This window comes from Salmo trutta, chromosome 32 (genome assembly GCF_901001165.1).
Source record: "Salmo trutta chromosome 32, fSalTru1.1, whole genome shotgun sequence".
NCBI classification, from domain to species: domain Eukaryota; kingdom Metazoa; phylum Chordata; class Actinopteri; order Salmoniformes; family Salmonidae; genus Salmo; species Salmo trutta.
Window position 1 is genome coordinate 2,434,702 of NC_042988.1, and position 23,827 is coordinate 2,458,528.

Sequence of the window (23,827 nt, forward strand, 5' to 3'; positions counted from 1 at the left end):
ACTGGGTGACTTTCACTTCAGTCATTTTCTATTAAGGTATCTTCACTTTTACTCAAGTATGACAATTGGGTACCTTTTCCACGACTGTGCTATATAAATACAAACCAACCTCTATCTCTCTCACTCTTTCTGTCTCTTCACCATCCTATGCTGTAAATTCTTGTAATCACCCTCCTATCTCTCACTTTTATTTTCTAACCTCCCTACTTTTCCCTCTCTTCCTCACTCTCTCCCTCTGATTCCAGCTCTTCCACAGTGCTCCCCCTCATCTGACCACACAGGGGCTCCAGTCCCCCCCCTGTCATCACTCCCACTGGTTGGATGATCTTGTCCCTGAGAGAGACAGAGGGAGAAAGAGAGAAATTGGCAACATCCATCTATTTCACACACTTGGATAATCACTAGCTGAAACAGAGATGTACTCACACACACACACACACACACACACACACACACACACACACACACACACACACACACACACACACACACACAACATGCACGCACACACACACACACTCACAAATACACACACACACACACACCGTGAGAGCCTGTTGAACAGGCTGATGAGTCTTAGTGCCTCCTGCTCTTTCTCCTGCTCCGTCATTCCCTCCATGGGGTCTGGCTGCTCCTCCTCCACCCTCCCCGTCACTGGGTTGATGCGCCTCTTAGCTTCCCTGTGGAACACAGTTACAAACACTTTCCTTTGTAAATACTGTCCACTCCTAACAATCGAAAATTGCTTCTGTTGCATGCTCCGATTTATGCCGTTTTGATAGTTCCAAGTCCAATCCATCAGTCAGAGTAATGTAACACAAGCCTAAAGACGCATTGTGTCCCTATACAGTATTACAAAGTGTTGTGCTTGTGGCATTATCAATGGTTGTTTTACACACCTGTATTCCTCTGTGTCAGAGTCTGAGTCGCTAGAGTACTGGGCGTGGGTCACCTGACCTCCACTCAGCAAGCCCCTCGCTGCCAGCAAACCTGCTGCGTTACCATAGCCTGTGTACTTCACAAAACGACTCACTGAGAGACAGACAGAGAGAGAAAAACATAAGATGGCAACATCCATCTATTTCACACACTTGGATAGTCACTAACTGAAACAGAGATGAAGCGGGGGGGGGGGGGTGACAAAGAGAGAGAGAGAGAGAGGGAGTTATATGAGTTACTACATGTGCTATGAGGGGTTAATAAGTATGCTGTGATACGAGTGGGTTCTTCTAACAAAGAGTTACTTTGAAATGAGGAGATAGTAAGTGTGACAGGTGTGTGATATGATGTGGGCACCGTTCTCTTTGCAGAGCACAAAGAGGAGCTCGGCAGCACAGTGCTTGATGTCCGTGTCCATGTGGGTCATCAGGCGCACCAGACGTCCCCTCACTGTGGCCCCCTGCTCCGGCCTCAGGGCCACGTCCCTCAGAGGGGGAAGGATCTATAGCGGTGGACAGGCAGAGGCAGGTGTTAGTGCTGGGTGGGAGCAAAAACCTGCTCAACCAGTTTGCTGCTATCCAGAACCCATGTAGGGAGGGGACAGACAGAGGCCCCAATATCACAAGTCGAAGCAGGCTTCTCCAACACAACAATGTAAACCGAACATCAGACTAACATTACCATACTGTATTAAAGCCACAATAATCAGTTGGAGTTTCAGCCCAACGGGAGAGAACAGTACCTGTTGTCTGAGGTAGTGGCGTGTCTCGCGGTGCGCGCGGCAGCTCTCAGTCAACAGATTCAGGACAGGAGTCAGTTTCTCCTTCAACTTCTGACCCTTCATAACAAATTCATAGGTGATTTTGTCAGCTTATGACCCTTTATACACACCCGGTATGCTTCCATAGCTATGCTCTATTGAGATGCAACCCTCCACTGTACACCATGGGGAAACAAACAGCATCCTCATATGAGATAGGTGCCTCCTTTCCTCCCTCCTTTCCTCCCCACTTTCCTCTCTCTCTCAGTCCCTTCCTCCCTCTTCCTCTGCCTCACCCTGTCCAGGCGTCTCTCCATGAAGGTGAGTAGGGTGTGGACAGTGTCCATGTTGACCCCCTCCCACTCCTGTGAACCCTCCGTCAGACGCACAGACAGCAGCACGTCCAGACATTGTAGGGGTAGGGCAGAGAGCACATTCACTGTGTGCCTAAGGAGGGTTATAGGTTAAAGGTCAAGGGTTAAGGGTCAGGGATCAGAGGTAAGGAGAAACCTGAAATGGTACCCATTTCGAAATGATTCAGAACATATCTTTTCTACTTCACCATGAAAAAGGAAACATTTAGACAACACCTAGAATGGCCACCATTACTTTCAAAACAAAGATGCAAATACAAATGCATGGATATACAACAGAAGAGGGGACAGCAGAAGCCCTCGTACATACCCCTGTAACTCCTCAGTGAGTTCTTCTCCGTCACAGGTCAGCAGCAGGCAGTGACGTAGCACTGCAGCCAGGCGGCGATAGAGAGCTGCATCCTCCTGAGAGGGACATAAAGAAAAGAGGAGACTTTAAAAAGGCCTCCTGACCACAGATCTAGGATCAGTTTAAACTAACCCCCAGTCTTAACTTAAAAAATACTGGATTAGTATTTTGAGATAGCTCCTAGCTACCTACTCTTACCTACTCACAAACTAAAAGCCAAGGATGCCACATAGAAGACGGACAAGGTACAGGTATTGGAATAGATCATGCTATTTGGGACAAAGCCACATTTTAATTCTATGGGACTCTCCTCCACCCACCTCATCCGGCTCCTGTCTGTGGAAGCTGTATGTGATGTTGAACAGGGTCTTGAGGATCTCCACAGCTCGCTGTGACACCTCCTTAGAGACAGGGGGCGCACTGTGGTCGCTCAGCACCTCGTACTCTTCCCCCCACCGCGCAGACAGACACTGCTCCAGAGCTGCAGTCAGCATTGACACCCCTCGCTCCTGAAAGAGAGAGACAGGGGGATATGGAGAGAGAGAGAAAAGAAAGAGCGATGGAGAGATGGCAGGAGAGATGGGGCATACAGTAGGCCTACCCATCCCAAATAATACGCCTAACCATTAGCAGCCTCCTCTAGGCTGTTACCTGCTGCAGTTGCACCCTGAGCTCTGGCCTCAGAGCCGTCAGCAGGAAGAGCAGTCGTAGTTCATAAAACTGACCACTGGGAAGAGCTTTGGCACTGATCCCCTGCTTCAGCTTGTCTGATAGACCAGAGAGCAGTCTGAAAGAGAGAGAGAGAGAGAGAGAGAGAGAGAGGGGGGGGGGGGGGGGGGAGAGAGAGAGAGAGATGAGGGAAGTGATGCCATACTAGAAATCGTTTTTGCTGTACTCTAACAGTTGCTCTCCCTCACCTCAGAGCGCTGACCCTCTCTTGCGCCCTCTGGCTGTTGTAGATTATATTACAAAGGGCTTTCAGGGCCTCCCTCCTCCCCACCTGGTCATCTTCCTCTTTATCTTCTTTGTCCTCCTCTTCATCCATCTCTTCCCGGGCATCCTTCTTTCCGCGCACCAGAGCTCCATGACCCGGAGAGCAATGGTGCTCGGCAGTGCAGGTTTCCGTGGAGACAGAGCGCAGGTTGCCATGGCAGGTTTCCGTACTGAGGGTGCAGCAGGGGTCCCTGGTCACTGATGGCGATGTCGTTTCTCCACCTTGGCTGTTGTTGGCCGTAACCAGGGCTGGACAGGTCTGAGTGGAAGCCTGGGCCAAGGAGTGCTGGGTCGGGCTAGCACCGACAACGTTAGCATCCACATTGCTAACCGCTAACGAGCTAGCATTAGCATTAGCGCCCCTACTGCACCCACTGGCCTCTGTGTCGCTCTGTTTACAGGCATCCGAACTGACGTCACCGAGGACATAGCAGTAATCTTCTCTCTCGGCATCATGACCTTCCTCCTCGTCTTCCTCCTGGCCTTCGGGGATGGGCAGGGAGGTTATGCCGCCCAGGTGGGCTAGGGTGAGGAGGGCGGTGTCGGTCACCAGGGGCGCCAGAGCCTGCCGGTCGCGGGACAGGATACGTAGCGTACGCAGGGTCACTCTCAGAACCCCCGGCTGGAGCTGGGTACGGATAAACCACACCAGGGCTGCAGCCAGCCTCTGGGGAGAGGAGAGGAGAATTCAGTTTAACTGAAAAGAGCAACAGGTAGAAATAGAGAAATACATACACACACACACCCTGACTCACCCGTCTGAGAAGGAGATCCGGGTCCTCACCGTCATCTGAGTCTGAGTTGAAATCAGAGTCTGAGTCGGGAACAAAGTCCCTCATTTTGTTCTTCCTGAACTGGTGAGGGTTAATGGGGGGAGTAGGTTGAGTCATTACACACAATTAGCTTGGAGTACACACACATACACACACACACACTTACGTAGGCCACACACACACACACACACACACACACACACACACACACACACACACACACACACACACACACACACACACACACACACACACACACACACACACACACACACACACACACACACACGCACGCACACACACACACAGGCACGCACTTACACACCCACGCATACACCCACTAATGAAACACTGCGCTGAATGGAGATTAGTGTAATGTAGAGTAAGGACCTGTCAGCTCAGCTTCCCCCTCCCGCTCTCCTTCCTTTTTCTCTCTATTCTTTTCTCTCTGTCTCTCTTTCTCCCCTGTATTCCTATCTCTCTCTCTTTCTGATGGTGTAATGAGTTTGTCTTTTTACCTCATCCAGCTCTTTTTGCTGCAGTCATTTGCACAGCCATTACAGTAGAGCCATTATAGGTGGAAGAAAGAAGACATAGAAATGATGAATAATGACATCATTAACATTATGAAGCGATATGACAGAGAAAGAAGAGAGGAGCTGAAGGGGATGACAGAAGAGAGGGAAAGGAGGGGATGATAGGGAGAAGACTACAGTAGGGGAGGGAGGTGGAAAAGAACCATCCCACTGGACAAAAACTGGTTGAATCAACATTGTTTCTACTTCATTTAAAAAAAAATATTCAATGTGATAACGTTGAATCAACATGGAAAACCGATTGGATTTTCAAGAAGTCATCGACATAAGGGAATTTTGTATTTTCTTTTACCCAACTCAATGACATGGTGATCTTTTTTGTTGATGCCACATTCAATTCACGCTATTTGACAACACAACCAAATGTAAATCAAAAGTAGATATTGAAATGACGTCTGTGCCCAGTTGGATGTGAGAAAGAGAGAGAGAGAAAGAAAGAAAGAGGACATGAGATAGACAGGACAGCGAGACAGGGAGGGGAGGAGAAGGACAGGGAGGGAGTGTGAGCGAAAGAGAGAGATAAAGATGAGTGGCGGGGGATGAGCAGGATTTTGTCTAATTACATGGTTAATCTGAGCCTCTGGTGGCCTGACACTGAGAGGGCAGGGACAGACCAGGGGAATAGACAGAGAGAGAGATGGGAAAGGACAGAGGGCGAAAGAAATAGAAATGAAGGGATGATGGAAGAATAAAAGAGAGAGGCAACGGAGAAACGATGCAAAGGAATGACAGAAATAAAGAATAGTTCAAGTCTTTTCCTCGTCCTCACCTTTCTTCTTTCCCTCTCCTCAATATTGAAGAAGAAGCATTCAGCATACTGTGGAGAAGATATGTGGGAGGGAGGGAGAAAGATAATTGGAAAGAGAAAGAGAAGGAGAGGGTATAAGAAAACAGTCAAGGATACATGGTGCAGTCATGGAGAATTGTAGTCATGGAAACAGACAGCCACATGGTGTGGTAGTCATGGTTACGGACAGTTGTTTACAGTAGTGTGGTAGTCATAGTAACACAGGCAGTGTAGTACCTGAGTGTTGTAGTGGTCCAGGTGTATCTGGACACTGTCCTGGTCTCCTTGTTTGATGCACTGAATGATCCTCTCCAAGTCCATATCCATGCTTTCACACACACACACACACACACACACACACACACACACACACACACACACACACACACACACACACACACACACACACACACACACACACACACACAATTACAATGCAGAGTGATCAAGCATTCATTTTCATCCTAACGTACAATATTCAATAATAACACCTTCAGTCATGCAATAGCAGCACACATTCTACCTACATCTACACCCCACAAACCTGGTGTCCCTTCAATGGCAGGATACAGGCAGCAACCTTGGTCTTGTCTCTTTGTCTCTCTGTGTTTCTCTGTGCAGTTTCGGTCTCCTAAACCCTGTATGTAATCTAATCTAATCTCCCTCACCTCTTCCTCGCTCTCTCCCCTTCTCTCTCTCTTTTCACAGTGCAATAGGCCAGGGATTATATTGTGAACAGTGACTAGTAAATGATCAGAGATAGACAGCAAAATAAGGAATGTTTCAAAGATTAGAAATAGGAACAATACAGAGAAGATAGCCTGGTAGTGAAAGGAAAGCAAAAACATGAGGAAATGAAGAGATGCTTCACAAATGAGAATGTTTTAATATTTTATCTTCCTCATAGACAGACAGACAGACAGACATGCAATGAGAGACAGGCAGCAGACTTTGGGGAGAGTAAGTGGTCACCATCAAAGAGATAGAGGAAGAAAGAGAAAAAGAGAAAAGGCAATAAAAAAATGAGAGGAGTGCATGTTGACAAGGTACTGATGCTGCTCATACATGTTAAAGAAAGGCGGGGATGAAAAGAGAGTTGTGGAAAGAGGGAGTTGGAGAGATGAAAGCCTGTGAGCCTATTTACTAATAAGGGTAATTAAAAAATGCATGGATAGGTGGAGGGAGAGATGAGGGGAATTATGAACGCTCTTAGTGAGGATCTGTCCTTTTCAGCCATCTATTTCCTGTGTTTGAGTGGTGCAAATATCAACTTGTCATTTAAACCGTGATAGATTGATTGCTTTCATTTTAGTCCTGTGAGTCTGATACTCTTGCATGTGCCTGTCGTTTTTTCTGTTAACGTTACGCCGGTGGAAATCTTTCCGTTGCGTCCAAGAACGCTAATGCTTCGTTGGGGATTTAGCACATCTTCTTGAGATTTACATTACTCGAAAGAGAAGAACGTATGAAGGTAAATCAGTGACGAAATGATTTGAGCGTGTAGAATAGATTTGTAGTTGTGAACATTAAATAATAATATGTCGTTGGTAAACACATTCTCAAACGTGTAATTGCTAAATTGTGAACATACCCTTTTTTTTGTAGTTGTAATCGCATTCGCAAACTTGTAATATATGCGCGCAACCATTGCATCTGTACACCTGCGCATGTCAATATCGCACGCTCAGACTTTTGTCAGTTTTACCATGACAAAAATATGTGTAGAGGTGCAAACAGCGATTTGCAAGGAGAGAGAAATGTCCCCTTTCGTTTGGAACGTTTGTGAGTGTAATGTTAACTGTTTATTTTTTATTGATTATTTTGTTTATTATCCATTTCACTTGCTTGGGCAATGTAAAAATACGATTCCCATGGCAATGAAACCCATTGCATTTAATTTAATTTAATTTAATTTAATTTAATTTAATTTAATTTAATTTAATTTAATTTAATTTAATTTAATTTAATTTAGCGAGAGAGAGCGAGCGAGCAGGAGCTCTTGGAAGTGGAACCTGTGTCTTCTAACCAGTCAGATTAGGTTTTAATAGACCAGTGTAGGCTACTCTAATCTGGTTGGTTACAGCTCACATGGGCGTGTGGTCTGGCGCAACCACCTGTCAATCGCGATGTGCGTTACCAGGTTACCACTTGCGCAATGTCCACCAAAGAAGTGCAGCTGTTACTTGTCATGGTGGGTAAGCATAAATGTCTTTCTTTTATGGCTAGTTAGCAAGCTTTTTTGCCTTTTGTAAAACTTTTTTGGAAGCTATTGTCCAAGTCTCCCTCTCCTTGCTTGCACATCTCTGTTTGCACAAATACAAATATTTTTCTCATGGTAGAGCGCAAAGCACTGCATTGCTCGCAAATATTGGCCTTGTTCAAGAGGATCAAAACCGCATTATAAATGGGTGGTTCCAGCCCTGAAAGCTGACAGCTGTGGTATATCAGACCATATACCACGGGTATGACAAAACATTTATTTGTACTGCTCTAATTACGTTGATAACCAGTTTATAATAGCAATAAGGCACCTCGGGGGTTTGTGATATATGGCTAATATACCACTGCTAAGGGCTGTATCCGGGCACTCTGCGTTGCGTCGTGCATAAGAACAGTTCTTAGCCGTGGTAGATTTAATTCTTATTTAATTTTTTATTTAACCTTTATATAACTAAACAACTCAGTTAAGAACAAAGTATTATTTACAATGACGGCCTACCCCGGCCAAACCCGTGATTGGGAGTCCTATGGGACTCCCAATCACGGCCGGATGTGATGCAGCCTGGATTCGAACCAAGGACTGCAGTTACGCCTCTTGCACTGAGATGCAGTGCCTTAGAGCGCTGTGACTTAGACCGCTGCGACACTTGGGAGAAAAAAATATATAGTAAAAAATAAATAATATTGGAGATGTACCACACCCCCTCTTGCCTTATTGCTTTACAATTGGGGTTTCTAATCCTGAATGCTGATTGGTTAAAACCTCATGCCAGTCGGTGTCTATTCCACAAGTTACCACAGGCTAAATATATGATGCTAAAATGCCTATTTTTTTTTTTTTCCAAATATTTTAAAAATTAAAAAGTGAAATACCTTAAGTATTCATACCCTTTGCTATGAGACTCAAAATTGAGTTCAGGTGCATCCTGTTTCCATTGATCATCCTTGAGATGTTTATACAACTTGATTGGAGTCCACAAGTGGTACATTTAATTAATTGAACATGATTTGGAAAGGCACACAGCTGTCTATATAAGGTCCCACAGTTGACAGTAGCTATGGAGCTCTGAGACAGGATTGTGTCGAGGCACAGATCTGGGGAAAGGTACCAAAAAAAATCTGCAGCATTGAAGGTCCCCAAGAACATCATTCTTAAATGGGAGATGTTTGGAACCACCAAGACTCTTCCTAGAGCTGGCCGCCTGGCCAAACTGAGCAATCGGGAGAGAACGGCCTTGGTTAGGGAGGAGACCAAGAACCCGATGGTCACTCTGACAGAGCTCCAGAGTTCCTCTGTGGAGATGGGAGAAGGACAACCATCTCTGCAGCAGTCCATCAATCGGTCCTTTATGGTTGTGTGGCCAGACGGCTTGGAGTTTGCCAAAAGGCACCTAAAAGACTCTCAGACCATGATTAACAAGATTCTCTGGTCTGATGAAACAAAGATTGAACTCTTTGGCCTGAATGCCAAGTGTCACGTCTGGAGGAAACCAGGCACCAATCCTTAAGGTGAAGCATGGTGGCTGCAGCATCACGCTATGGGGTTCAGCAGCAAAGACTGGGAGACTAGTCAGGATCGAGGGAAAGATGAACGGTGCAAAGAACAGAGGGATCCTTGATGAAAACCTGCTCCAGAGTGCTCAGCACCTCGGACTGGGGCGACGGTTCACCGTCCAACAGGACAACGACCCTAAGCACACAGCCAAGACAACACAGAAGTGGCTTCGGGACATGTCTCTGAATGTCCTTGAGTGGCCCAGCCAGAGCCCGGACTTGAACCCGATCAAACACATGCAAATAGCTGTGCAGTGTCGCTCCCCATCCAACCTGATAGAGCTTGAGAGGATCTGCAGAGAAGAATGGGAGAAACTCCCCAAATACAGGTGTGCTAAGCTTGTAGTGCAAAACCCAAGAAGACTCGAGGCTGTAATCGCTGCCAAAGGTGCTTCAACAAACTACTGAGTAAAGGGTCTAAATACTAATGCAATTGTGATATTTACATTTTTGTATGTTATTGGGCCATAAACAGACATGGCTCCAGCGGGCGATTTCAGCATGTAAATCTTGGTGGGGGAAAAAAAGGAATGTGGGATGCATTCCAGCAAAGCCACTACACAATACTAAACAATACATTAATTGCACTATAACGGTGACAAATGGTGCCCAAAAACTGTTAGGGCCTAAATTAAGCTGTCTCAACAGCAGAGTCACAACAGCAGTCCCAATACCTTACCACTGCTACACCTGGGAATCAGCGGAGCTTTGTCTGGCAGTGAAACAGTTCATTCAGCCTCATTTACTGCCTTTTAAAAAAACATAGATGATATGGCTGACTTGCTTAAACAACTGTGGTTTCTACTGACATTTGAGAAGTACAAATAATGGCATAAGGGTACGTCGAGCGGATAAGAGTCAATCCGTAATTTTGATTAGGCATAAATGAGTGAGCTAGGATGAACGTAGTCAATATAACTATTTGTCCAGCACTTTTGAAATGTACAGCGACAGAATTCAGAACATGGGCCGTTCTTACAGTGTTCTCCCTGTACACCAAGTCAGAACCGTAGGATAAATAAAGGGGGCATATAAGCAGACCATGAAAGCTCTTACAATATTCAATGATTACATTTCTCAAAAACAGGAAAGCTACATGTGCACCACCAAGTCAGAACAGTAGGCGAAATTAAGAGGTGAAAATAGACCAAATTATTAGGGTGAAGCACAAGGGCTACTAACAGCTTACTACACAACATTCACTTAGTATTACTTTCTTAGCTACAGTATACATATCTCCCTGGCATATTTAATCATTTTTGCAGCAGCATACAAAATATTTTTGGACTCACCTTGAACAGGAAAGTGGCGCGGCGGTCCTTCGTGGGCAAATTTTGTCATCAAAGTCTGGCATTCTCTGGATTGATGGTGCTTTCAAGACAACTGGGAACTCTGGGGGGAAAAAAAGTAGAATCATGATGACATCACTGATCTTCAGGTCATAGCTCTAGAAAGAGGCCCGAGTTCCAAATGTACAATTCCAAGTTGGATGAAAGTTCAACAAACTTATTTTCCCAGTCGTAGCTCGTTTTTCCAGAGTTTCCAGTTGTCTTGAACTCACTAAAGTCAGATTTTGCATTTCCAAGTTAACAGTTGTTTTGAGTGCGGCACAAATCATGCTTCATTGACAGCATGGCCAATGTTTGTCACGGATCCCCCCGGGACTGCTGCTCATTCTGTTCACCAGTTCCGGAGGTCTACGTCACGTCACCGGCTTTCTAGGCTTCACCGAACGGGATTCAATATCATCAACCCCGGACTGTCTTGTCTAATCATTTCCCCTGATTAGTATTTTATATATGTGCCCTCTGTTCCCTCTGTCTTTGTCGGTTATTGTTCTCATGCCTGTTGGTCGTGTGAGTACCTATGCGTTGGTGCAGCTGTTATGCTGCGTGCTTTATATATTGTGTATTACAGGTATCGTCCCGTGTCATTCAACGAGGTTTACCCTCACTCTTTTGTTTGGGTACAGCCCAGTGTTTTTGTATACGTGTTTGTTTTGGGTGTATTAAAAACCCCTATTGTGTATTCCTGCGCCTGTCTCCGAATCCTTTACACCAGCGTGACAATGTTTATCATTTTAAACTAGGAAAAGAGACCCTTAATCTTAGACTTGGGACCACATAGCCACTCTCTGGATGCCAAGAGTGAGCAAAGCTGTCATCAAGGCAAAGGGTGGCTATTTGAACAATCTCAAATATAAAATATATTTTGATTTGTTTAACACTTTTGTGGTTACTACATGATTCCATATGTGTTATTTCATCGTTTTGATGTCTTCACTATTATTCTGCAATGTAGAAAATAGTGAAAATAAAGAAAAACCCTGCAATGAGTAGGGCAGAGAGTCCACCATTAACCCAATGGGTGGTCGGTTCTGGGGGAAGCCCTGGCGGTGATGAACGATCTCCTACCTTGACATTTTTAGAAACCATTTTTTCCATTGTTAATGTTTCTGAAAGGTAAGTACACAATAGGCTACAGTTTTACAGCTACAGTAGAATTCAAAATGTGGTTGACAGTAGTCAATATGTTCCATTATAGGCCATATCAAGATGCATTGTCACAGCTCAGTGATATCACTCGCAGATGTGTGTAGATCGACCAGTGCCGTTTGTTTTTTCCCCATTGAGTTTTGAAACAAAATAACATGCATCATTCGGTTGTGGCTTCTTAGCTCTGACAAAGACTTACTCATGTATGTGTCTAATAAACCCTTATTCCATTTCATGGTGGACAAATCAGGTTAATAGAGAGCATAAAAGCTTTGAAACAATGCCAGGTGGTGAGGGTAGGCAACATTAACTCCACTACACTGACCCTTAACACAGGGGCCCCACAGGGGTGTGTGCTTCGTCCCCTCCTGTACTCCCTGTTCACCCACGACTGTGTAGCAACGCATGAGTCCAACAATTAAGTTAGCTGATGACACAACGGTGGTTGGCCTGATCACCGGCAACAATGAGTCACCCTACAGGGAGGAGGTCAGTGGCCTGACAGTGTGGTGCCGGAGCAACAACCTCTTCTTCAACGTCAGCAAGACCAAGGAGATGATCGTGGACTACAGGGAACCGGGTGGGCGAGAACGCCCCCATCCACATCAACGGGGCGGCAGTGGAGCAGGTAGACAGCTTCAAGTTCCTGGGACAGTCCAGTACATTACTGGGGCCGAGCTCCCTGCCATCCAGGACCTCGATATCAGGCTGTGTGCAAAGAAGGTCCGGATAATTGTCAAAGACTCCAACCAGCCAAGCCATAGATTATCTCTGCTGCCGCATAGCAAGAGGTACAGGTGCATCAAGTTTGACACCAACATGCTCTTGAACAACTTCTATCCCCAAGCAATACGACTGAGAAATAGCTAACAAAATAGCTACATGGACCGAGTTTACCTTATCTTTATTGGCCTTTTATTTCATTATTTGCACTGTCTCTATGCACAGGGCCCTACACACTTGCACACACTGTCACTCCAACACACACACAAACACTAATTTTCTCACTCACACATAATATGCACATACATTTATATTGACTTTACACACCCGCACACCCACTCACATTCAAGCTGCTGCTACTCTTTTTATCTTATATCCTGTTGCCTAGTCACCTTACCATTATACAGATCCACCTCCATCACTCCAGTATCCCTGCACAGTTACAGTTAGAATTGGAACTGACTTTTTAAATATTTCCTGTATATAGTATACTTACTTTATTGCGTGTTTCTTTTTTTTCCTATTTTTTTCTAGTAATACATAGTTTTTGATTATTGCATTGTTGGGTTTTGAGTTTGCAAGGAAGGCATTTCACTGTACTTGTGCATGTCAAACTTGAAACTACACAAATTTACTGGCTAACTACAGTGACTTGGATGAAGCTACATCTCCAGTAGTCTTTCACTCTCTCTCTCAGCTTTGTTTGACAGTACAGTCTGTCACCACTATAGGCCATATCAAGATGTATTGTCACAGCATTGATATCACTCGTAGATATGATTAGAATGGTGCATTGCCATTATCTGTTATATGATTAATAAATATCATGTGTTTCCAACGCAGGTTTAGAGATGGACCTCTCTCTCTTTCTCATATTTGTCATTTTTTCTCCAGATCTACAGTGCATCCGGAAACTATTCAGACCACTTGACTTTTTCCACATTTTGTTACTTTACAGCCTTGTTCTAAAATAGTTTTTTTACCTCATACATTTTGTCAAATGTATTAAGTATAAAAACTGAAATTACATTTACATAAGTATTCAGACCCTTTACTCAGTACTTTGTTGAAGCCCCTTCGGCAGCGATTACAGTATCGAGTCTTCTTGGGTATGACGCTACAAGCTTGGCACACCTGTATTTGGGGATTCGCATTCTTCTCTGCAGATCCTCTCAAGCTCTATCAGGTTGGATGGGGAGCATCGCTGCACAGCTATTTTCAGATCTCTCCAGAGATGTTAGATTGGGTTCCATTTGGGGCTCTGGCTGGGCCACTCAAGGACATTCAAAGACTTTTCCCGAATCCACTCCTGCATTGTCTTGGCTGTCTGCTTAGGGTCATTGTCCTGTTGGAAGGTGAACCTTCGCCCCAGTCTGAGGTGCTGAGCGCTCTGGAGAAGGTTTTCATCAAGGATCTCTCTGTACTTTACTCCGTTCATCTTTCCCTCAAGTCTGACGAGTCTCCCAGTCCCTGCTGCTGAACAACATCCCCAAAACATGATGCTGCCACCACCATGCTTCACTGTAGGGATTGTGATTGTTTTTTTCCAGATGTGACGCTTGGCATTCAGGCCAAAGAGTTTAATCTTGGTTTCATCAGACCAGAGAATCTTGTTTCTCATGTTCTGAGAGTCTTTTGGGTGCCTTTTGGCAAACTCCAAGCGGGCTGTCATGTGCCTTACTGAGGAGTGGCTTCTGTCTGGCCACTCTACCATGAAGGCCTGATTGGTGGAGTGCTGCAGTAATGGTTGTCCTTCTGGAAGGTTCTCCCATCTCCACAGAGGAACTCTAAAGCTTTGTCAGAGTGACTATCGGGTTCTTGGTCAGCTCCCTGACCAAGGCCCTTCTCCCCTAATTGCTCAGTTTGGACAGGCAGCCAGCTCTAGGAAGAGTCTTGGTGGTTCCAAACTTCTTCCATTTAGGAATGATGGAGACCACTGTGTTCTTGGGGACCTTCAATGCTGCAGACATGTTTTGGTACCCTTTCCCAGGTCTGTGACTCGACACAATCCTGTCTCGGAGCTATACAGACAATTATTTCAAACTCATTGCTTGGTTTTTGCTCTGACATGCACTGTAAACTGTGGGACCTTATATAGATAGGTGTGTGCCTTTCCAAATCATATCCAATCAATTGAATTTATCACAGGTGGACTCCAATCAAACTGTAGAAACATCTCATGGATGATCAATGGAAACAGGATGCACCTGAGCTCAATTTTGAGTCTCATAGTAAAGGGTCTGAATACTTATGTAAATAAGGTATTTCTGTTATTTTTCTTTTTTTTATACATTTGACAACAAGTTTTTAGAATTTTTGCACTTTGCCATTATGGGGTATTATGTGTTGATTAATAAGGGAAAAAAATGTAATTTAATCCATTTTAGAATAAGGCTGTAATGTAACAAAATGTGGAAAAATGGAAGGGGTCTGAATAGTTCCCGAATGCACTGTATAGTGTAGTTTGCCTCTGATTTTGTTGTCCACATCAGGTTATTTACTTGTTACCTGTGTGTTAGAATGCTGTGTCCCTTTCACATAATTTGAATGATCCCTTCACTGCCACGTTCTCTCTCTCTTTCTCTCCAGGATACACTAGGGGAAGTTACTTTGCTGTTGGCACCAATCCCAGGCTGTCAGACGACATCAACGACTTTATCCCCCTCATCCTAAACTTTACTAACTCTTGTTCAACTTTTCTTTAATTAAATCAGTTATATTGCATGTTTACATTCGCTTCAAGTGTGCTTTTTTACTGAAGGTTGACAGATGACACTTGTATGACATTTCAAAGGGTAACTTGAAGCATAAAGCCCATTTTCCAGTTGGTTTTGGCTATCCAGTTGGTTTCCTGTCATAATTTCAACAATGTGTACCAATGTGGTATATCTGGTATTTTTTGTAGTAAATTTCGTTCATTTGTGCCCCGGGTCTGGAAACTCAGTTATATTTTAATATCTATTTTCAACTTCAATATCCAAATTGCTCTGGCTGCTCCCATAGGATATAGTAATTACAAAAGTGTACAACACAAAAGTAGGGCTTAGTTACAAAAGCTCTCATATGGTGTTTTATTATTAGAATTTTAGCGTGCACTATGCTGGCCCAAACATTCCATTGCCCCAATAAAGCTAAATTATGAATCAGAATGTCATGGGAATTTTCTACCACAATTAATTTGACCAGGATAACAGAGGACTGACTGCCTGATGCCTCTGGATCTGCAGATAGATACAGAGAAGATATTGGCTCAACACTCACCTTCCAAGAAATGACATCCTTCAAGTACTGAGCAAATGTCAAAATTAATGAAATTCCCTTAATTTGCATTCCCGAATGTTGCTTTGATGGTTGTGATCAACAGTGTGACCGTAAGAGTGTTAATGAAATGAATTACAGCAGCAATATGTTTATGATCCAGCAGGTGGCATAACTGAGCAGCCCAAATGAGTAGGGGCAGAGAGCACGGTGCAGGAGGTTAAGCCTTGAGGTCCAAAGGCCTTGAATCTACACAAAATGTGCCTATAATCCAGGGTTTCCCCAAACTCGGTCCTCGGGACCCCAAGGTGTGCAAGTCTTGGTTTTTGCCCTGGCACTATACAGCTGATTCAACTAATCAACTAATCATCAAGCTTTGATAATTTCAATCAGCTGTGTAGTGTTAGGACAAAAAACCAAATGTGCACCCCTTGAGTTTGGGGAAAGCTGCTGTAAACCAATTCGAGCAAATTGAGTGCCATTACTCACTGTCATTAAACCCACACCCACATTTCTGAAACGATTTACCTGCTGTGCCCTGCTCACTATACTATCAACCTAAAGTATAACACATCCCCGTATTTCGTAAAAAGAAATATGAACACAGAACCGTTTACAAGCTACATGTAAAATATAACACCAGAATTGTATGACCTACCCTTAGATATAAATCAACACAAAAAAAATACTATACAGTGCATTCAGAAAATGTTCAGACCCTTTACCTTTTTCCACATTTTGTTACGTTACAGCCTTAATCTAAAATTGATTAAATTACATTTTTTTCCCTTATTAATCAACACATAATACCCCATAATGGCAAAGTGCAAAAATTCTAAAAACTTGTTGTCAAATGTGTAAAAAAAAGAAAAATAACAGAAATACCTTATTTACATAAGTATTCAGACCCTTTACTATGAGACTCAAAATTGAGCTCAGGTGCATCCTGTTTCCATTGATCATCCATGAGATGTTTCTACAGTTTGATTGGAGTCCACCTGTGATAAATTCAATTGATTGGATATGATTTGGAAAGGCACACACCTATCTATATAAGGTCCCACAGTTCACAGTGCATGTCAGAGCAAAAACCAAGCAATGAGTTTGAAATAATTGTCTGTATAGCTCCGAGACAGGATTGTGTCGAGTCACAGACCTGGGAAAGGGTACCAAAACATGTCTGCAGCATTGAAGGTCCCCAAGAACACAGTGGTCTCCATCATTCCTAAATGGAAGAAGTTTGGAACCACCAAGACTCTTCCTAGAGCTGGCTGCCTGGCCAAACTGAGCAATTAGGGGAGAAGGGCCTTGGTCAGGGAGCTGACCAAGAACCCGATAGTCACTCTGACAAAGCTCTAGAGTTCCTCTGTGGAGATGGGAGAACCTTCCAGAAGGACAACCATTACTGCAGCACTCCACCAATCAGGCCTTCATGGTAGAGTGGCCAGACAGAAGCCACTCCTCAGTAAGGCACATGACAGCCCGCTTGGAGTTTGCCAAAAGGCACCCAAAAGACTCTCAGAACATGAGAAACAAGATTCTCTGGTCTGATGAAACCAAGATTAAACTCTTTGGCCTGAATGCCAAGCGTCACATCTGGAAAAAAACAATCACAATCCCTACAGTGAAGCATGGTGGTGGCAGCATCATGTTTTGGGGATGTTGTTCAGCAGCAGGGACTGGGAGACTCGTCAGACTTGAGGGAAAGATGAACGGAGTAAAGTACAGAGAGATCCTTGATGAAAACCTTCTCCAGAGCGCTCAGCACCTCAGACTGGGGCGAAGGTTCACCTTCCAACAGGACAATGACCCTAAGCAGACAGCCAAGACAATGCAGGAGTGGATTCGGGAAAAGTCTTTGAATGTCCTTGAGTGGCCCAGCCAGAGCCCCAAATGGAACCCAATCTAACATCTCTGGAGAGATCTGAAAATAGCTGTGCAGCGATGCTCCCCATCCAACCTGATAGAGCTTGAGAGGATCTGCAGAGAAGAATGCGAATCCCCAAATACAGGTGTGCCAAGCTTGTAGCGTCATACCCAAGAAGACTCGATACTGTAATCGCTGCCGAAGGGGCTTCAACAAAGTACTGAGTAAAGGGTCTGAATACTTATGTAAATGTATTTTCAGTTTTTATACTTTATACATTTGACAAAATGTATGAGGTAAAAAAACTATTTTAGAACAAGGCTGTAAAGTAACAAAATGTGGAAAAAGTCAAGTGGTCTGAATAGTTTCCGGATGCACTGTAGATCTGGAGAAAAAATGACAAATATGAGAAAGAGAGAGAGGTCCATCTCTAAACCTGCGTTGGAAACACATGATATTTATTAATCATATAACAGATAATGGCAATGCACCATTCTAATCATATCTACGAGTGATATCAATGCTGTGACAATACATCTTGATATGGCCTATAGTGGTGACAGACTGTACTGTCAAACAAAGCTGAGAGAGAGAGTGAAAGACTACTGGAGATGTAGCTTCATCCAAGTCACTGTAGTTAGCCAGTAAATTTGTGTAGTTTCAAGTTTGACATGCACAAGTACAGTGAAATGCCTTCCTTGCAAACTCAAAACCCAACAATGCAATAATCAAAAACTATGTATTACTAGAAAAAAATAGGAAAAAAAAGAAACACGCAATAAAGTAAGTATACTATATACAGGAAATATTTAAAAAGTCAGTTCCAATTCTAACTGTAACTGTGCAGGGATACTGGAGTGATGGAGGTAGATCTGTATAATGGTAAGGTGACTAGGCAACAGTTTTTCCTCATCAATCTACACACAAGCAAAGCAAAAACAGGTTTTTAGAAAATTTTGCAAATGTATTACAAATAAAAAAATCTGAAATACCTGTGGTAAATTCAATAGATTGGACATAATTTGGAAAGGCACACACCTGTCTATATAAGGTCCCACAGTTGACAGTGCATGTCAGAACAAAAACTAAGCCATGAGGTCGAAGGAATTGTCTGTAGAGCTCCGAGACAGGATTATTTCGAGGCACAGACCTGAGGAACGGTACCAAAAAATGTCTGCATCATTGAAGGTCCTCAAGAACACAGTGGCCATCATTCTTAAATGGAAGAAGTTTGGAACCACCAAGACTCTTCCTAGAGCTGGCTGCCTGGCCAAACTGAGCAATCGGGGGAGAAGGGCCTTGGTCAGGGAGGTCTACAACACATTTGGATTATGTAATTGTAAAATAGGGACCTTGTAGCAATCAATAAGGCATGAAATCAGCAGAAGGCAGGTTGACATACTCTGAGTAGATTTATTTACAGATCTTGGTGGTTATAGCACCATATCATACAAAATATACAAGTAGATTTACCAAATATACAAGGGCAATAGCCCAAAAGAATTAGCCTTTGGATCAGGCTTAACCTGTCCTATTTGATCAGACATACATAGAGGGCAAGACTGCACAGCCTTCCCTTGAGAAACCAAATCTAATCTGTCTAATAGAAGCTCAAACAGGTACATAATATAAGCACTTGGCCCCCAGGACCATTGTCAATTACAACCAATAAACTGGTTCTACAATGTAAAAGGCCATTTCCATTGTTACATTGGTACATTAGTCTTAATCTGCCTAATGATTGTTAATTATATTTCAACAACATGCATACCTAGAACAATCATTTTCTCTTATTCCACATTCTGACTCCAAAGCATGGAGCGCAGGCCACGTAACCTATTTCTATGTGCACTGAGGCGCGCTTGCTCCTAACACGCATAACAGAAATGGCAGAGACATATGATACAGACACACGGAACTCTGACATGTCCCAGGAAATACGAACAAAGGAAACCATACATTTAATTAAATAAACAGAACTAATACCTCATGAATCTTGCGAACGTTCATGTGTACAATAAACATCCCTCCCACTCAGAGCAGGGTAAGTAATGCTTGGCTAAATTAAAATGTATCGTGAGCATATCAAACATAAAACAGAAATGTCTAAGTGTTGCAATACATGTTACAGAAATTGTTGTAGTATTAGATAGAATATAGATTTACTACATATGCATTTAAACGTGTGAAAGCAACAGCAAATATTCAAACTAGAGAAAAAAGCACTCTCCACTGGCGGGGGTTTGGACAGTGCAAGTGGAGAGCCGCGCCTATGGTGCGTTTTTGCCACTGTAATAATTCACAAAAAATTCTAAATGCAAGCCTCATAAGTAAATTATAAATTTAAAGCAATTTTAACATACCAAAAGACCAGTAGGCCTATGCTAGTAATTGTTGCTTGATGCCCCATTGCTGGTAAACTTTCAAAGTAAACAGATAATATTCTTGAGCACCAAACAATTTTTGGAGCTGCATATTTATTATGGCAATCCTCTCTCCCTACCATTTGACGTTTGCACTGCACCTGATCCTATAGCTGTAGGCCTACAGCAAATCAGCAATCTGTTCGCTAGCTCAGCCGATCTGTGTTGATTGATATTTTGCTGGTCCAATTAGAGGGCCGAGTGTACGTTTCACTAGCCAATCTGTTGCAGTTTTTTTTTGCTGCAGCTACTGTCTTTTGCTGCGTGTAGAGTAATCCACGTAGACTGTGCCACAAAAGGAGTGACAAAACTTTACAAAACCTGGCCAGATAATTTCAAGTCCTCAGTCTCAAGTCAACGTCGTGTGCTGAGTCTTCAGGCTCCAAGTCCAAGTCAAATTATTTTATTTTCTATCAAGTTGAGTCTCAAGTCATCAAATTTGTGACTGGAGTCAGACTTGAGTCCAAGTCATGTGACTCAAATCCACAACTCTTCTTTCCTCTGCATCTCTCTGCGCTGCTCTTTCACTGACAACCAGCGCTGTTTTCTAGAAATCCACACTTGTGAAGCTGTGGGAGGAGTGTTGTCATGATCAAACTACCATTCAGCTCCTCATGAGTCATTTGCTTGAAATCCAGAATAATGTCTAATCCCTCGAAAGGGATGCAGTTCACAGGATACAGTTCTGCTACAATGACACACGCAGGCAAACTAATTCTGTATCTAGAATCCACTCCAGGAAGAATCCCAGGCACCACACGGTATTGTCTGTAAGACAAAAACTAAACTATTGTACAGTTTGAACTGTACCACTATAACATCAATATTAAGGTAGACAAGTATAACATGCATACAGGTGCACAGGCACAGCTATTACATTTACAACAAAATGTAGCTTAATAGAAAGAAAAATGGCATAACCCTCAACCTTTGCACAGTGACCAGACCGTACAAATTAGCCTAGGTAGGTAGGCAGACAGTATCTACTGTACCTACAATGATGTCTATCGGGCATGCTTAGGCAAATACTTTTATAGTAAAACCAGCTTCAGTTTTAGAGATTTACAAATTCGTTGGCGAATGGGTAACCCGCCTCTACCATCTGTCCTATTTGCCAATGTACAATCATTGGAGAATAAACTGGATGAGCTCCGTTCGAGACTGTCCTTCCAACGGGACATTAAAAACTGCAATATCTTATGTTTCACAGAGTCGTAGCTGAACAACAACATGGATAATATACTGTTGACTGGGTTTTCCATGCATTGGCAAGACAGAACAGCTACCTCCGGTAAGATGAGGGGTGGTGGTCTGTGTCTATTTGTCAATAAGAGCTGGTGCGCGAAATGTAATATGAAAGAAGTCTCAAGATTTTGCTCGGCTGCGATATGGGGTACCTCATGATAAGCTGATGACCACACTATTTACCAAGAGAGTTTTCATCTATATTTTTCGTAGCTGTCTACTTACCACCACAAACCGATGCTTTGCACTAAGATCACACTTAATGAGCTGTATAAGGCCATAAGCAAACAAGAAAATGCTCATCCAGAAGCGGCACTCCAAGTGGCTGGGACTTTAATGCAGGAAAACTTAAATCCGTTTGACCTCATTTCTACCAACATGTCACGTGCAACCAGAGGGAAAACTCACCTTTAAAAAAAAACTCACCTTTACTCCACACACAGAGACGCATACAAAGCTCTCCATCACCCTCCATTTGGCAAATCTGACCATAATTCTATCCTCCTGATTCCTGCTTACCAGCAAAAACTAAAGCAGGAAGTACCAGTGACACGCTCAGTACAGAAGTGGTCAGATGATGCAGATGCTAAGATACAGGACTGTTTTACTAGAACAGACTGGAATATGCTCCAGGATTCATCCGATGGCGTTGAGGAGTATACCACATCAGTCACCGGCTTCATCAATAAGTGCATCGACGACGTCATCCCCACAGTGACAGTAGGTACATATCCTAACCAGAAGCCATGAATTACAGGCAACATCCGCACTGAGCTAAAGGTTAGAGCTACTGTTTTCAAGGAGTGGGACATTAACCCGGACGCTTATGAGAAATCCCGCTATGCCCTCCGACGAACCATCAAACAGGCAAAGCATCAATACAGGACTAAGATTGAATCCTACTACATTGGCTTTGATGCTCGTCCGAAGTGGCATGGCTTGCAAACTACAACAGACTACAAAGGGAAGCCCAGCTGTGAGCTGCCCAGTGACACGAGCCTACCAGACGAGCTAAATGACTTCTATGCGTGCTTCGAGGCAGGAAACACTGAAGCATGCATGAGAGCACCAGCTGTTCTGGACGACTGTGTGATCACGCTCTCCTTAGCTGATGTGAGTAAGACCTTTAAACAGGTCAACATCTACAAGGCTGCAGGGCCAGATGGATTACCAGGATGTGTACTCAACTGGCAAGTGTCTTCACTGACATTTTTAACATGTCTCTTACCGAGTCTGTAATACCTACATGTTTCAAGCAGACCGGCATATTCCCTGTGCCCACGAACGCTATGGTAACCTGCCTAAATGTCTACAGAACCGTAGCACTCACGTCTGTAGCCATGAAGTGCTTTGAAAGGCTGGTCATGGCTCACATCAACACCATCATCCCCGAAACCCTAGACCCACTCCAATTCGCCTACCGCCCCAAAAGATCCAAAGATGATGCAATCTCTATTTCACTCCACACTGCCCTTTCTCATCTGGACAAAAGGAACACCTACGTGAGAATGCTGTTCATTGACTACAGCTCAGCGTTCAACACCAGAGTGCCCTCAAAGCTCATCACTAAGCTAAAGACCCTGGGACTAAACACCTCCCTCTGCAACTGCCTCCTGGACTTCCTGACGTGCCGCCCCCAGGTGGTAAGGGTAGGCAACAGCACATCTGCCACACTGATCCTCAACACGGGGGCCCCTCAGGGGTGCGTGCTTAGTCTCCTCCTGTACTCCCTGTTTACGCACGACTGCGTAAACAGGGATAATTAAGTTTGCTGGCGACACAATAGTGGTAGGCCTGATCACCGACAACGGTGAGACTTCAGGGAGGAGGTCAGAGACCTGGCCGTGTGGTGCCAAGACAACAACCTCTCCCTCAACGTGATCAAGACAAAGGAGCTGATCATGGACTATGGGAAAAGGAGGGCCGAGCACGCCCCCATTCTCATCAATGGCGCTGTAGTGAAACAGGTCGAGAGAGTTCCTCTGTGTTCACATCACCAACAAACTATCATGGTCTGAACACAGCAAGACAGTCGTCAAGAGGGCATGACAACGCTTATTCTCTCTCAGGTGATTTGGCATGGGTAAACAGCTCCTCAAAAAGTTCTACAGCTGCACCATCGAGAGCATCCTGACTGGTCGTATCCCCCTTGGTATGGCAACTGCTCGGCATCTGACCGCAAGGCGATACAGAGGGTAGTGCGTATGGCCCAGTACATCACTGGGGCCAAGCTTCCAGCCATCCAGAGCCTCTATACTAGGCAGTGTCAGAGGAAGGCCCTAAAAATGTGCAAAGACTCCAGCCACCCTAGTCATTGGGCGGCAGCGTAGCCTAGTGGTTAGAGCATTGGACTAGCAATTGAAAGGTTGCAAGATCGAATCCCTGAGCTGACAAGGTACAAATCTATTGTTCTGCCCCTGAACAAGGCAGATAACCCATTGTTCCTAGGCCGTCATTGAAAATAAGAATTT

At 44.0% G+C, this 23,827-nt stretch overlaps 1 protein-coding gene across 2 annotated transcripts; it reads right to left on the minus strand.

Moving 5' to 3' along the window:
* Positions 1-6,249, minus strand: si:ch211-195b15.7 (synembryn-A). 2 transcript variants are annotated; one of them, XM_029727042.1, is made up of 15 exons: positions 6,116-6,249; positions 5,809-5,899; positions 5,554-5,601; positions 4,707-4,724; positions 4,171-4,269; positions 3,340-4,082; positions 3,074-3,209; positions 2,743-2,931; positions 2,384-2,478; positions 1,996-2,146; positions 1,682-1,777; positions 1,297-1,441; positions 900-1,032; positions 546-680; positions 1-333 (listed from the first exon to the last, which is right to left on the minus strand). In XM_029727042.1, exons 2-15 carry the CDS (start codon positions 5,896-5,898, stop codon positions 204-206), a joined length of 2,208 nt encoding a protein of 735 aa, XP_029582902.1. In that variant the 5' UTR covers position 5,899; positions 6,116-6,249; the 3' UTR covers positions 1-203. The 2 variants fall into 2 exon arrangements, with proteins under 2 accessions (XP_029582902.1, XP_029582903.1); XM_029727043.1 differs by lacking the exon at positions 6,116-6,249 and having other exon boundaries at positions 3,340-4,080; positions 5,809-5,877.
* Positions 6,250-23,827: the final 17,578 nt, after the last annotated feature.

Excerpts from the sequence above, each read along its gene's own strand:
- si:ch211-195b15.7 (XM_029727042.1), bottom strand. The coding sequence starts at position 5,898 with ATGGATATGGACTTGGAGAGGATCATTCAGTGCATCAAACAAGGAGAC. Across the intron at positions 2,932-3,073 it reads TCAGGGTGCAACTGCAGCAG|GAGCGAGGGGTGTCAATGCT; the intron begins GTAACAGCCTAG and ends TCTCTCTTTCAG. Across the intron at positions 2,147-2,383 it reads CTCACTGAGGAGTTACAGGG|GCACACAGTGAATGTGCTCT; the intron begins GTATGTACGAGG and ends AACCCTCCTTAG.